The sequence below is a fragment of the Cetorhinus maximus genome, chromosome 2, assembly GCF_964194155.1.
Source record: "Cetorhinus maximus chromosome 2, sCetMax3.hap1.1, whole genome shotgun sequence".
NCBI classification, from domain to species: Eukaryota; Metazoa; Chordata; class Chondrichthyes; order Lamniformes; family Cetorhinidae; genus Cetorhinus; species Cetorhinus maximus.
The window spans coordinates 36,720,243-36,735,721 of NC_135880.1; the positions used below are offsets into that span (position 1 = coordinate 36,720,243).

General features: G+C 43.7%; 2 protein-coding genes across 4 annotated transcripts in view; both read left to right on the forward strand.

The window, feature by feature from the left end:
- Nucleotides 1–5,232, forward strand: part of dmgdh (dimethylglycine dehydrogenase) — a 159,083-nt gene extending 153,851 nt beyond the window's left edge. For both annotated transcript variants that reach the window (XM_078563311.1, XM_078563316.1), the window contains one exon: nucleotides 2,778–5,232. In XM_078563311.1, coding sequence (XP_078419437.1) covers nucleotides 2,778–2,993 — 216 coding nt within the window. In that variant the 3' untranslated portion in view covers nucleotides 2,994–5,232. The remainder of the gene's footprint in view (nucleotides 1–2,777) is intronic.
- A 6,098-nt stretch (nucleotides 5,233–11,330) lies between these two features.
- Nucleotides 11,331–15,479, forward strand: part of arsb (arylsulfatase B) — a 128,030-nt gene continuing 123,881 nt past the window's right edge. For both annotated transcript variants that reach the window (XM_078563326.1, XM_078563323.1), the window contains exon 1: nucleotides 11,331–11,643. In XM_078563326.1, coding sequence (XP_078419452.1) covers nucleotides 11,392–11,643 — 252 coding nt within the window. In that variant the 5' untranslated portion in view covers nucleotides 11,331–11,391. The remainder of the gene's footprint in view (nucleotides 11,644–15,479) is intronic.

Below are 15,479 nucleotides of genomic sequence, written 5' to 3' on the forward strand. Positions count from 1 at the left end.
TCAGAGAAGTTGTTCAATGTGAGAACAAGTTCAACCAGGCAGAGGAGGGTAGTGGTGGTGGCAACATGTTGAGCCTCTGTCCAAGGGAAAAACAAGGGCCCTTGGGCCATCTTGGTTGGGGATGGAGGCATAACGGGACTGGATGTCTATAGTGAAAAGGAGATGGTTAGGACCAGGAAACTGGAAACTGTTAAAGTAGCAGAGAACACAGGAAGAGTCATGGATGTCGGTGAGAGGAGACTGGACAAGGGGAGTAGAAAGAGTCGAGATAAGAAGAAATATGTTCTGTGTGGCGAGGACAGGCTGAAATGGTGGATTTACCAGGGCAGTCCTGTTTGTGGAATATGGGAAGGAAGTAGTAGCTGCCTTTGTGGGGTTGGGGAACTATGAAGTTGGCAGCCATGGGTCTAAGATCTCCAGCGGAGAAGAGGCCAGTGATAGTCTGGGAAATGAGACCTTGTGTTTTGATGGTGGGATCATGGTCCAGGGGAAGGTAGGAGGAGGTGTTGGAGAGTTGGCATTCAGCCTTTGTAAGGTAGACATCAGTTCATCAAACAACAACACCATCACTCTTGTCAACAGGTTTTATGACAACGTGAGAGTTAGACCTGAGAGAACAGAGTGCTGCTAATACAGAGAGAGGTAGGTTATGGTGAGTGAGAGGAACAGAGAAACTGAGGTGGCTGTTTCACGCCAGCAGTCAAATGAAAAATTTAGAGAGGCCAGAGGGAGGAGTTCAGGTGGAGGGAGAATACTGGAGACAGGAGAAAAGCTCCTGGCCAAAGATGTGGTCGATGAGGCAAAGACAACGGAAGAAGAGCGCAGCATCGTGCCAAGCTTGAAATTCATTGAAATAAGGGCATTAAGGGATGAAGCCAAAGCCTTTACTGAGGAATGATCATTTGGAATCATCCAGGAAAAAGTAAGATATGCTTTTGATCAGCAGCAAAGCTATCCTCACATTTTATGGCAATATACTGCAACCTATGTAAGAGATCAAAGTTGAATGTGTCATTTACCCCAGATCAGTGAAAATGAACCCTGAGAACAAAAAATATACAAGCCCAGATTTTGACCTATTTGCTCAATGGAAATAGGGTAAATTGACTTCCCACCCGATACCCAGCAGAAAGCCTACAGTAGTGATTGCCACTCATTGAGGTTGGATCTAGGTGGATGCATGATGAACATATTTAAATTGGCACTCATAGTGGCATTGGAACCCCAATGCTATTTTCACTGGGCAGGAAACAAATCTCGTACAGTGGCCAACCCACTCAGTAAAATTTTGTGGATTTACATCAGAAACTGACTAACATGACTAGGTGAACTATTTGAGGGGGGCCTGCAGGCATTCAGATCATCAAGACCCGTGCGCTTTTGTGATTACTCGAATGTCATGGTCTTTCAAACCTTGGTGATTGCTTCCTTTTGATTTGTTTGCCTTATTCATAGAATTGGGGGCCCGGTTAGCTCAGTTGGCTTCATGGCTAGCGTGTGATTCAGTATATTGCCAACAGCATGGAGTTTGATCCCCATTCTGGTTGAAGTAGACCTGAGGATTGCCTCCTTGCTCTGCCCAGGAGTAAAGTTATGGCATAAGCTGTGGCTCGGTGACCCTCAAATCAAGGATGCCACCTGTAGAAGAGATTCATAGAATTACTTAGAAATTACAGCACTGGAAAAGGCCATTCAGTCCAACTGGTTTGCTCTGGTCTTTATGCTTCACAGAAGCTTTCCTACTTCATCCAACCCAACCTGCAGATCCTTCAGTTCCTTCTTTCCACTTAAAGGCTTCCACTTAATGTGTTCACCTCAACCACTCCATGTGGTAGCAAAAGGCATGTTCTAACCACTCTCTAGGTGTCATCTGTGATTATAACACTCTAACCTTGGAGTCAGATAATTGTGGGTTCAAGTCCCACTCCAGAGACTTGACCACATAAACTAGACTGACACTCAGTGCAGTACTGAGGAAGTGCTGCACTGTTGGAAATGACATCTTTCATGACTGACCTCACATGCCCAAAGTGCTTTACAGCCAATGAGGAACTTTGAAGGTTTTCACTGTTGCAACATAGCAGCCAATTTCTGCAGAACCAGGTCCCAAGAATAACGCTGAGATCATGATGAGATCATCTCTTTTAGTGATGTTGCTTGAGAGATAGATAATAGCCAGGTTACCAGGGAGAACTCCCTGCTATTCTTCAAAATAATGTCATGGAATCTTTTTAAGCAATCAGTCATTGAATTGAGAGTAACATTGGGTGAGGTTTAAAACCAGCATGTGGCCCGATCCTGTGAGTTTCATGCCCAGTGGATTAGCTTAAAATTGTCCTCAAGTGAAACTATAGAAATATAGCAGAAATATAACCAGATTGGCTGCTGTTGGATGTGGAATGTGCCAGAAAGGTACAGTATTGGGTGTTGAGGTGTATTGTTGGTGTGTATGTTACAGGGAGCTTTGCTGTCCATCCAAAAGTGCTTACTGCCAACATACATACCCTCTCATTTTTCTTTTAGTGTGTGGGCGACTTGTTTGAGAGTGCAGGCCCTTTAATTTTCTTTTTTTGCCTGGCCCGCATGGGAGCTTTTGGCTTACAGGGAACATTGCTTACTGCTATCCCTGGACACCTGAAAAAGGAGATTGCTCCATTTCTTAGCTGTAATTTAAGTCCCTTTAAAGAGCACAAATTTCACCTCCAAAAAATAAACTAGATGCTATCTCTTTAAAAATATAAATTTCAATCTATAAAGCAGTATTCTTGTGCATTAAGGTTGTAGGTAACACCACATCTGGAGCCTACAGTTACAACACACAACAGAGTGTGGCCTTCGCATACATGCCTGTGGAACTCAGCAAAATAGGACAACAGCTAGAGGTGGAACTGCTGAATAAAAAATACAACGCGGTAATCGTCCAAGAACCACTGATACTGACAGAGCCAACAAGGACTCGAATGAAGAAGAAAAGTGACAGCTCAAGTACTTGAGGGACATTATTGTTCAAAAAGAAAGCAACCCTGAATACTCAAGTTTTTGTCAGCAGCATAGGTTACTTTGAAACAAAGCTAACTCTCAGCGTTTTAAATGTAAAAAAATTATAGGGCTGCAAGATTAAAAGCGATTTTAATTTTAAACATCGCCGCAGCTACCATTTCACGTCTGGCAGTTGAACTAACAAGGAGATCTGTTCTACAAATGTTTTCCACCAATAAATGTGCTGGGTCGTGTTTCAGTAGGGTATAACCATTTGCATTGAGCCATATTTCAGCTGAGACCAAGCTTCCTATTACTGGCTGGGTCAAAATCCTGGAATTCCCTTCCTAACAGCACTGTGGATGTACCTACACCACATGGACTGCAGCGGTTCAACAAGGCAGCTCACCACCACCTTCTCAAGGGCAACTAGGGATGGGCAATAAATGCTGGCCCAGCCAGCGAAGCCCACATCCTGTAAATGGATAAAAACAAGGATCCCCACCCTATGTGTAAATATGCTGACCTCAGCAAAATGACCTCACTGCATTAAACATTAAACACTGTCACTGCTGTCCCACAGCAGGAGTGCCGATCTTTCCCACATTGAGCAGAGTGGGCAAGTCTGCCTCAGTATTTACAAAGTACCTTATACTCTTGATCTTTTTGTTATAAAAGGGCATTTTATGAATTTCAATCACTGGAACTAATGTGAAAAAATAAAAGAAATATGGCTGATTAAAAAAACTTGCTGCACTTTTAAAATCAAATGTTTTTAATGTTAATTAAATAATTAGCTAATAGTTTTTATTTTGAATGTGTGGAGCACTTGCCGTGAAATGTGAAAATCCTTCAGCCTGGTAGGAGTCAATTATTTTATAAAGTCACCAATCACCTACCCAACCTGTGCCATTAGCATTCTTTAACTGAATTATCCAACTAATGCTAGATGGTTAGAAATCCTTTTCAGCTTCATTGCAACAGGGAAGGAAGGTTTCAAGGCAGGGTGTGATTTTTATATTTAAAAAAAAGCTGAAATCATTAATTGAATGATGTAAAAGAAAACCCGAATTATGCTGCAACACCCAGTGAAAAGAATAAACATCACACCTGGAATATGAATTTATTTTGCTGGGTGCTGAGATATATTAAGATTATGCGAAATGGATCAAGGCACCTTCTTTAGTGGAAGCTTTCCCTTCCCTAACAAGTTCAGATATCTGAGTGCTGCTGAAGAAATTCAAAAGCTGAAACTTTTCAAAGTCAAGTAATTTATTTTAAAGTCCAAGGTTTTCCATGGTTAAACATTCACACCACCAACATGATCAGGAGCTATTCTGAACAAGCAGGGAAATGGTCATTGAATGTTGAGTAATATTCTAGAACTTGATGGTCTACTGCTGTGTTTCAAAACGAAAGCCCTGACTTAAGGTCCGGGCATGAATTGGGTAGATCATAGATACAGTTGGCAATCTGTTCCCTGTGCATCCTTCCTTGTTTCAACAAGAATGACAACATTGGACAGAAAGGAATTTCTGCCCTAAATAATTGTTAATGTTGCATTAAATCCATTCTGCCATGAACCAAAACAATGCAATCAATGCAATGCACAAAATACCCTAAAATAACAACTTATGTTTGCTTGGAAAGGCAGAATCCCTGGAGTAACAGAATGAAAACAAGTAGCCTGTCACCCTCCTTTAGGCAACATGCTGGCACTTGCTTTGTCTGATCTGCACTGTGCAGAGAGGCTTGGGAGGTTCCCCACAGCTCCTGGTGGTTAGACAAGGGGGGCAATGGCAAGAGTGGCCTAGTGTTTACTTTCTCAGTGGCAGAGACTTAAAAGTCAGAGGTCTTGAAGAATGACAGGAACAACACCACCTTCTTAAGGCCAATTAAGGATGGGCCGCCCACATCCTGTGAAAAAATAAATAAGAAAAACTTGGAAATATTCTGACCTATATCTTATATTTAGTACAACACATGGTGATACCCTCATCCATAAGACAATTGGTAATGGCCATAATTGTAGCTTTTTAAAAACCTGCTATTATTACTGTGACTAATTTGCTCGATTTAAAGGAATAGCATAGGAGAACAAAGTTTTCATTTGTGATTTGAAATATAAATTGTGAACTAATTTGTATCAAGCAGCAGTTTAATTGCTTAATCTGTAGCTTTGTATACAATTTAATAAGTATTTTTAAAATATAATTGTATTAATGCCTTGCAAATAAAATGGATTTATTGGAAGCTCTTGGGGGATTTTCTGTTTCTTTTTAATAAATATGATTTGGATTATGTTACAATTATACATGCCTTTTATTTCCAGAACTAGCAGACAAATATAATACTGTTTACAGGAGAGTTAGTTGGATCAGCTGAATAATGTATCTTTGTCCCTCTTTTTTTCTTGGATAGTTGATCTGGTGACCTAACTTATCCCAGTTTCCCCAGAATGGTTGATCTGATTGACAGGTCAGTAAGTTTTTTTTCTCTGACTTAAGTTCTTTCCTATTCACACCTGCATTCCTCAGTTGAGATGCTGGTTGGTGGCCTACAACTGAAGGAAGTACAACACAGCAGCACAGGTTGTTTTGTCTCCCTATTTGCATACACCCAGTGCTAATAACGTAAGTTTGGAGAAACCAAAGAGCATTCAGCCCACCAAATTTGTTCCACCCAGAGACCAGGCACAATTTCACTCTCACCTGGGACTACAAACTTGTTTCTTTGTTCCCAGCAAGGAAGCCACACTCAAAGGGAGTAAGTATTCGAGATAACACCATAATACTGTAGCCCTGATTCTTCAACCCACATTCTTTGTCAGCTCTGCTCCTCACTCAGAAGATTGGGATTGGAATCACTCAACAGTCATCGTACCCAGAGAGGTTCCCAAATAGAGTTAACATTAGCAAGATAAAGTACTGTGAACTTTATCACAACATCTGGGTAGTTGAGTAGAACTGTGAAGATATTAATCCAGTATTATCCAACCCTATTATTCCACACTGGCCACTTATATTCCAGAGATGATACATTGATATGCCAGCTGCACAGAATCCAGCAAATTGCATACGATCTGATCGCCAGCGTGTGTCCTCATACTTAAAACATCTGGGGCTGTAACGCTTGCAGAAGGATGGTGAGTGGAACCCCTACCTGCCCACACATTTGACCTCCAACTATTTGTCAAATTGTAGGAATGGGGTCATTTGTATGGATCAAGGCACCAAAACCAATCCAGGATCAATGATCTCAGTCTAGATACAGTCTGGGGTCTATCAAAAATCCTCAGACAACTCACACAAGTCTCAGCTGTTCTAACTCCCAAATGACACCCCCAAGGTCGTCTTATCCATGAAACCCACGTCCTGCTCCCTTGACCCAATTTCCACTAACCTACATGCTAGGCGTAAGTGGTTTATTCTCCTCAAATACTTTCCCCTTCCATTCAAAAATGCTGTCATTATGCCTCTCCTCAAAAACCCACTCTTCGCCCCTCAGTCCCACCCCCAAACTCAAGTTCCTCTCTAAAACTATGGAATACAATGATACCTCCCAAATCTGTGCCCATCTTTCCCACAACTTCATGTTGAATCTTGATCCAATTGGATTTCTGCCTCTTCCACTGAATTGAAACAGTCTGAATCAAAGTTACAAATGAGAGAACCTTTGTGACTGTGACAATGGTGCATTTTCTCTCCTTGTCCTCCTCGATGTTAATTCAATATTCAGAGCTGCGTTCCAGTCTCCAATTACTGGGTTTGTCTAAAGTAGGGCCTGATCTAATACTTCTGACTCAGTAGCGGAAATACAGCAGAAATAAGCCAGTGGTCACCCCATCCAGGTATCCTGCTCTATACCTGCTGGCATTTAGAGGTAACACTAAGTTTCCAGTCACCAGGGCTGACTGGAGTGGGACTTGAAGAACCTTTTTCCACAGTGAGCGGTAATGACATGGAACCCACTGCCTGTGAGGATTGTGAAAATGGAGTTAATCAATGATTTCACAAGGAAATTTGATGGAAACTTGAGGGAAATAAACTTGTAGAGCTATGGAGATAGAGTGGGGGAATGGGGCTAATTGGATTGCTCTGCAGAGAGCTGGCATGGATTTGATGGACCAAATGGCCTCCTTCTGTGCTGTAACAACTTTATGACTATGCAACCTCTGAACTAGAGGCAGGAGTGCTACGACTGTGCCAAAGACTTGCTCCACTTTATGAATCATGATAATATACAACCTTTTCAACAACAATATGTATTTATATAATACCTTTACCATAGTAAAAAGTCCCAAGGTGCTTCACAGGAGCTTTATCAAACAAAATTTGGCACCAAGCCCCTTGATATTTTAGGTCAATTGACCAAAAGCTTGGTCAAAGTGGTAGGTTTTAAAGAGTGATTTAAAAGACGAAGGTGAGGTTGAGAGGTTTAGGGAGGAAATTCCCAAGAATAGGGCTTTGGCAGCTGAAGGCATTGCCATTGGTGGAGTGATTAAAATCAGGGACGATCAAGCGGTCAGATTTAGGGGAGCACAGATATTTGGGGAAAGTCGTAGAGCTGGAAGAAATTACAGAGATAGGGAGGGGATTTTTAAAATTGAGTCATTGCTTAACCAGGAGCCACTGTAGGTCAGTGAACTCATTGATGATGGGTGGACAGGACGTGGTGCAAGTTAGGACACAGGCAGCAGAATTTGGGATGTCCTTGAGTTTACATGGGAAGCTGGCCAGTATTGTATTGGAATAGTCAAATCTAGAGGTAACAAAAGCACCTATGAGGGTTTAGGCAGAACTGAGGTGAGGCGGGGCCAAGTTGGTCATTATGGAGGCGGATTTAGGAGGTCTTAATGATGGCAGGATATATGATTGGAAGTTCATCTCAGAGTCAAGTATGATACTAAGGTTCAGCCTCAGACAGTTGCCAGGGGAGGGTTACTGTCAGAAGCTAGGGAACGAAGTTTGTAACGAGGGCCAAAGGTAATTACTTAAGTCTTCCCAACATTTAATTGGAGAACATTTCTCCTTATCCAGCACTAGATGTCAGACTGACAATAAAAGCAAAATACTGTGGATGCTGGAGATCTGAAATAAAAACAGAAAGAGTTGGAAAAACTCAGCAGGTCTGGCAGCATCTATGGAGAGAGAAACTGAGTTAACAGTTTGGGTTCAATATAACTTCTTTGAAGAAGAAGTTCCTCTCTCCATAGATGCTGCCAGACCTGCTGAGTTTTTTCAGCTCTTTCTGTTTTTATTATAAGCAGTCTGACAATTTAGAGGCTGTGGATAGGTTAGGTAGAGCTGGGTCAGCATATATGTGGAAACTGACGCTATGTTTTCTGATGATGTCACCAGGGCAGCAATTAGATGAGAAATCAAAGGGGCCATGAATGGATCCTTGGGGACACCAGAAGTAACCTTCAGTCTGACCTTGTAAATTTATGACTTACCTAATACCAGGACTTCCTTACTACAAAAGCAACATTAAGACAGCTCTGTTGTGCAATGCAAACGGACAAATGGTTCTTCTAACCACACTATTGCAAATGTTCTCTGCAATCAATTTCTAACTTCTTTTCATTCCTTTCTATCTGTTTTTTGTTTCCAATTGGAAATTACCTGCCTTTCCTCTTTTTAAGGTTCACCCACCCCTCAAATTGATTCCACCAACTCAAAACAGTATATTGCCCACCTCTCACACCTTTCACTTTCAGCTAATAAGCCTGAATGGAAGTGGGGAAGCCTAAGGAGAGCACCACCCAATCAGTGATGCACTGAGTTCACTGTATTTGCATAACCTCAGGGAGCTCCCAGTGTGGCAAATGCATTTGATAGAAGTCCACCCATTGTTGGGTATTAAATCACATTCAAGATACAAGCATCATTTATTGCTATTATCATTGGCTCTCTGGGTGTGTAAAATACCGACAAGGCTGCGTTTAGCACACTCGCTGAGTTCATCTGCAAAAGTGGCCTGCCTCCTTCTAAAAATTGGTTTTACAACTGATGACTTACCAGTGCACTTCAGTGCACATTAAGAATTAGTGTGGGACTGGAGTCACATGTAGATCAGATTGGAGAGAACTGCGAGTTACCTATCCATGAAGGACATTACTGAATCATATTGGTTCCTCTAACAATCAGTAGCTTTCATTGGTAGTTCTTTCTCATGCTGTCAAAGCAGTTATGTGTCTCAGAAATGTATGTAAATTGACATCCTATGACGTTAATAGCACTCCAGTGTAGTTTTAAGTGGGAGCTGAGTGGGGAAGCTGCCCCGGCACCTTTTTTAGTGAAGTTGATTTGAGGGACAAATGTTTAACAGGACACCAGGAGTACATGCCTACTCTTCAAAATTGAACCACGGGATCTTTCTGTCTACCTGACAGAACACGTGGGACAGTACCTCCACACTACAGCACTCCCTCAGTACTGCACTAGAACGTCAGCCAAAATTGTGGTCTGAATTTTTCGCTGGTAGGGTGCACGTGATTGGTGGGCCCGGGAGTGGACCGGAAACAGGCAGACAGCTGCCTCAGGAAGCTGCAGACCTTCACAGAATAAATGAAACAACAAAAATGCTGCAAAATATATGCAGCACAATCAAGCACCTGAAAGCATACCTCATAAAAAACCAGTCCCCAGATATCTCTCTTTATTTTATCTCCCCAGGGAGATTTCATCCTGCCCTGGATCGAAGTTTGAGCAAAAATGTAAAGGCCGATGGGCCTGTCCGCCAACCATGAAAGTGGACGGGCCAAGAAAAATCGCTCTCAATTGCCTCCTTAATGGACTTAATTGCCCGCTTAATTATCATTGGGGCGCTTCCGACTGCTGCGTGCGCCTGCCGAGCGAGATATCATGCAAGTGCGCAATGATTTTGGGACGCTCGCCCGACATCATCTCACGCTATTTCGCGGCTGGACAGGTCTGGCATGCACCCTCCCACTGTACATAAAGTTCTGGCCTGTGTATTCAAGTTGCTGGAGTGGAACTTAAACCTATGACCTTTTGACTCAAAGAGAGTGCTTCCACTGGGCCAAGGCTATACCAAAACTGTCGGGAAAGCTTACAGTCCAATGCCTGGATTACCTATGTAGCTACTTGCTGCATGTCAAGATGGCAGATCAAAACTCGGCAGTCCTGCCACATCCAGCCATGAATACAGGAAGGGAAGGCTCCATGAGTATCTACATCCTCAGCGATGACAGAAAGTTGCATGTGAGTATAAAATACAACATTAAAGCGTTTGCAACCATATTCAGCCAGAAGTGCCAAGTGGATGATCCATCCCAACCTCCTCTTAATGCCAGTCTTCAGCCAATTTGATTCTCTCCACATAATACCAAGAAATGACTGAAGGCACCGGATACAGCAAAGGCCATGGACCCCGACAACACATGGCTGTAGTGCAAAAGACGTGAGCCAGAACCAGCTGTGCCGCTAGCCAAGCTATTCCAGTAAAGACAGAACTAGTATCTACTCAACAATGTGGGAAATTGCCCTTGTATGTCCTGCCCACAAAAAACAGGACAAATCCAAATCAGCCAATTACTGCCCCATCAGCAAAGTGATGGAAGGAATTGTTGACAGTACTATCACGCAGCACTTACATAGCAATAACTTGCTCACCAATGCTCTGTTTAGATTCCGCCAGGCCTCTCAGCTCCTGAACACTTTATGGTCTTGGTCGAAACATGGACAAAAAAGCTGAACTCCAGCGGTGAGGTGATAGCGACTGCCCTGACATCAAGGCCCATTGGAATCAATGTGACACCAAGGAACTCTAGCAAAATTGAAGTCAATGGGGATTGCAGAAAACTCTCAACTGGCTGATATCATAGCAGTATCTCGCTTTTGAATTAGCTCTTTCAAAGAGTTGGCACAGTCACCCTGGGTCGAGTGGTCTCTTTCCTAGACATGATCTATCAGAAAGAATTGATTTGAATTGGTGCACTGTGCAAGGTGTGGAACCACAAACCCTAATCACTCATTCGAATTCCAAGTGTTTGGCAATTGTCTTGTAAATGCTGCAATTGTTTATATCCTTACACATATTGTGATGTAGTTATAAAATTAAGTGAGGGGCATTTTGTTCTGCAATGGACCTAAATTATAGTAAATGTTACAGTGCATCAAACAAAGGATGAGTTATATGATATTCACAGGGCATTAAAATAAAATAATTATTGTTGGTGTGGCCAAATATGAGCATTAGTCGCTGTGTGAAAAATGCAACATCACGCCCAACATTTCCTGCATCGTAGATACTTGAATGAAATAGGGTTTTCTTAAAATGATCACGGGACCAATCATGTGACAGCATGGAGGCTGCTGCTGCTGCTGCTGCCTTCCGGGTGGTTGGGTTTTTTTTAATGGAAGGACAGGATTGAAGTTTGATGCTGCGATGATGAGGCTGCATTCTGCGTACCGTTGGCTTTACTTTTCGATCCTCTTTCCCATCTCGGACGCTTCCCGGCCGCACATTGTCTTCATCCTGGCTGACGATTACGGCTGGAACGACATCGGCTACCACGGCTCCCAGATCCGAACCCCGGTGTTGGACAAGCTGTCAGCCCAGGGGGTCAGACTGGAGAATTACTATGTCCAGCCCCTGTGTACGCCTTCGCGCAGCCAGTTACTGACCGGCAGGTACCAGGTAGGGCAATATACAGGGTCAGCCTTCAGAGGGCAAGCGGCAGGCTGCAATTAACACCGTAAACAACATGCATTCAGAGCCATTAGCCTGCACTTCTTGACTTAAAAATAAACACAGGGATACCAAGCAAGAGTTTGTGAGGAAGGCTGGGGATGCTGGAACAAGTTTAAGAGAGTTTTTTTTAAAGAAAAATAACTTCTATCCTGGGGAGCGGTAGAAGATGGAGTGGCTTAGGTGGAGAGTTGACTACTCGGCTATGGTATACTGAAACTCTGCTACCAGCTTGGGGAGGGTCATTTGTACCGTACATCGGAGTTCTATTTTATTCTTTCACACGATACCAGTGCCACTGGCTAGGCCAGCATTTGTTTCCCATCCTTAGAGTTAGAAGAGTAAAATTGGGATTTAGTGCAAGAGAATAGAGGGATTTAAAAATGGTGTGAGAGGGTAACATAGATGATGGAAAGCAATTGAAGGTTGGAAAATGATCGGGTGATGATTGTGGAGGACTTAATATTTTTTTTTAAGTCTTAAAAGGTGTAGAGGTTTAGGGAAGGAACTCCAGAGTTTAGGAGCTAAGTGGCTGAAGGCAGGCTGTAGTGGGAGTGAATAAGAGGCCAGAATTGGTGGAACTAAGTTCTTGGAGGGTGGTAGGGCCAGAGAAAGTTATGGAAATGGATAGGGGCGAGGCCACAAAGGGATTTTAATGTTGGGTCAAGAATGTTAAATTTGAGGTGCTTGGGCGGACAGAAGCCAGTGGAGGTCAGTGGATGACTGGCGGCTGTAGTGCAGGTTCAAATATGGGCAGCAAAGCTCCCTCTTTGTGCAGGGCCTGTTCATTTCCGTGTGCAGCACCTTTAAAACTTTCTTTGTGCAGCTGTGCACACTAAGCTAATAGGGGTAGCTTGTGAGTAACCTACACAGTACATTCTTGGTTGCCGTGTGGCTGGGTGTACACAGCTTACAGAGAACAGGCAGCAGAGTTTTGGAGGAGCTGATGTTTGCAGAGGGTGGTGAATGAGAGGCCACTGGAGAGCATTGGAATAGTTGGGTCTGGAGGTGACTGGTATGGATGAGGGTTAGAGCTACTGGTGGCCTGAGGCAGAGATGGGTCATTTCCTGGAGGTGGAGGAAGTTATGATGGAGATGATATGGAATTGGAAGCTCAGCTCAGGATTAAATAGTTTGTGAATGATCCGGCTGAACCGTGAAAGGGGAGGGGATGGGATCGATGGCAATGGCACAAACGTTTGTGGTGAAGCTGAACGTTTAAAGGAAATTGCAGCTCTCCCAGGACTGGATGTTGCACAAACAGAATGATTATACAGCAGCCGTGGAGGACGGGGCTGTCGATGGTGGATTTGACAGGACAGGGAATGTATCCGAGGAGAGGAATTTGTTTATGGTATCAGGTCATGTGGAAGCCAGGAAGGAAGTTGGGTAATTTAGTGGGAATGTGGTTGAGGAGACAGGAGGGGTGGCTCTCATGAGGAAGAGCTGAGAATGGGCATGGTGAGAGATGGAAGAGGAAAATACGGGATCAGGGCAGAGACAACCTTGAGAAGGTCTAAATTAGTGGGACCGTTGCGGGGGTGGGGTGTGGTGGGAAGGTTGCAACAGTGGCAGCTGAACTGATTGTCTCAGAGAAACAAGTCCATGAACTCCTTGCATGTGTTGAAGAAACATAGAAAATAGGAGCAGGAGTAGGCCATTCAGCCCCTCGAGCCTCTTCCACCATACAATATGACCATGGCTGATCCTCTATCTCAATGCCATACACCCACTCTCCCCATACCCCATAGCGCCTTGAGAGTCTAGAAATCTATCTATTTCCTTCTTAAATATATTCAGCAATTTGGCCTCCACAGCCTTCTGTGGTAGAGAATTCCACAGATTCACCAACCTCTGAGTGAAAAAGTTTCTCCTCATCTCAGTCCTAAATGGTCTACCCCGTATCCTGAGACAGTGACCCCTTATTCTAGACCCCCTAGCCAGAGGAAGCATCATCCCCTGTCAAAATTTTATATGTTTCAATGAGATCTCCTCTCATTCTTCTAAACTCCAGTGAATACAGGCCTAGTCGGCCCAATATCTTCTCGTATGCCATCCCAGGAATCAGTCTGACTGGAGGGGACAGGCAAAAGAGGATAAGTAAATGATTAGTTGTGGAGTAAAGAAGCAGATATTTCACTTTCCAGGATGATCCTAGTGTGGGTTTTGGAAGCAAGGAGCAATGCCCAATCGTGCTCATTGTGGTTCAACCAGACCTGGTGATGGATGACCAAATCAGTTGTGTGTCAGATACATTCAAGCCTGTGTCACTTGGAGTTGAGGGAGTGAAGCTGAGAACGATGGGGATTGCGCAAGGTGGAAGAAACTTTTTTTTTTGTTCTTCCACACAATGTGGCTAGGCCAGCATTTATTGCTCATCCCTAATTGTACTTGAGAAAGTGGTGGTGAGCTGCCTTCTTGAACCACTGCAATCCATTTGGTGTAGGTACGCCCACAGTGCTGTTGAGGAGGGAGTTCCAGGATTTTGACCCAGCAACAGTGAAGGAACAGTGATAGATTTCCAAGTCAGGATGGTGTGTAACTTGCAGGTTGTGGTGTTCCTATTGCATCTGCTGCTCTTGTACTTCTAGGTGGTAGAGGCCATGGGTTTTGAAAGTGCTGTCAAAGGAGCCTTGGTGAGTTGCTACAGTGCATCGTGTAGATGGTACACACTGCTGCCACTGCATTGGTGGTGGAGGGAGAAAATGTTAAAGTTGGTGGGTGGGGTGCCAATCAAGTGGAATGCTCTGTCCTAGATGGTGTCAAGTTTCTTGAGTGTTGTTAGAGCTGCACTCATCCAGGCAAGTGGAGAGCATTCCATCACACTCCTGACTTGTGCCTTATAGATGGTCAACAGGCTTTGGGGAGTCAGGAGGTGAGTTGCCTGTTGCAGAATTCCCAGTCTCTGAGCTGCTCGTGTAGCCACAGTATTTATATTACTGGTTCAGTTCAGTTTCGGGTCAATGGTAACCCCTGGGATGTTGATAGTAGGGGATTCAATGATGGTAATGCCATTGAATATCATGGGGAGATGGTCTTTGCCTGGCACTCATGTGGTTTTAGTTGTTTTACTGGGGAAACAGGTATCAAAGTGCAGGTGATGGAGTGATTGAGCAAATTAACAGCTGGTGTGAAATGTTTTAATAAAATAACATGAAGGGTAAATTGAGTTGATTAAGATCTGGCTAGCATAATAGTCATTGGGTGTATTCATTGGATGTAAAACACTCAGTGCACTGAGGTTGTGAAAGGTGCTATTAAGTTCTGTCCTCACCTTCCACCCTCTGCCATTCACGCCACTTCCAGTGTTATGCTACCACTCAAAGCATCATCTCTTTCTCTTCGAGCATTCTGAAGGGACTGTTCCCTCCGTGACATTCTTGTCCATTCCTCTATCTCCTCAAACACCCCCTCCCCTTCCCACCACACCTTCCTGTGCAAGCGCAGGAGATACAACACCTACCCTTTTGCCTCTCCATTACCACTACCCAGAACTGGAAACATTCCTTGCAGGTTAAACAGTAATTACTTGTATTTTCAATTCACTGTACCATATTCATTGCCCCCTGCACAGCCTACTCTGTACTGGGGACACCAAATGCAGTTGGTTGATTGTTTCACTGAACACCTCCATTCAATCCGCGTGTGTGACCCTGAGCGTCCAGCCGCTTGTCATTAGCAGTAGATGGTAGGCTAGGTTAGGTTACCTTCGAATTTGAAGTGCCAGAGTAGCATTCTCACTTTGACCTTTCTGTTTTCAACTTCCTATGCTCTTCCGCTCATCG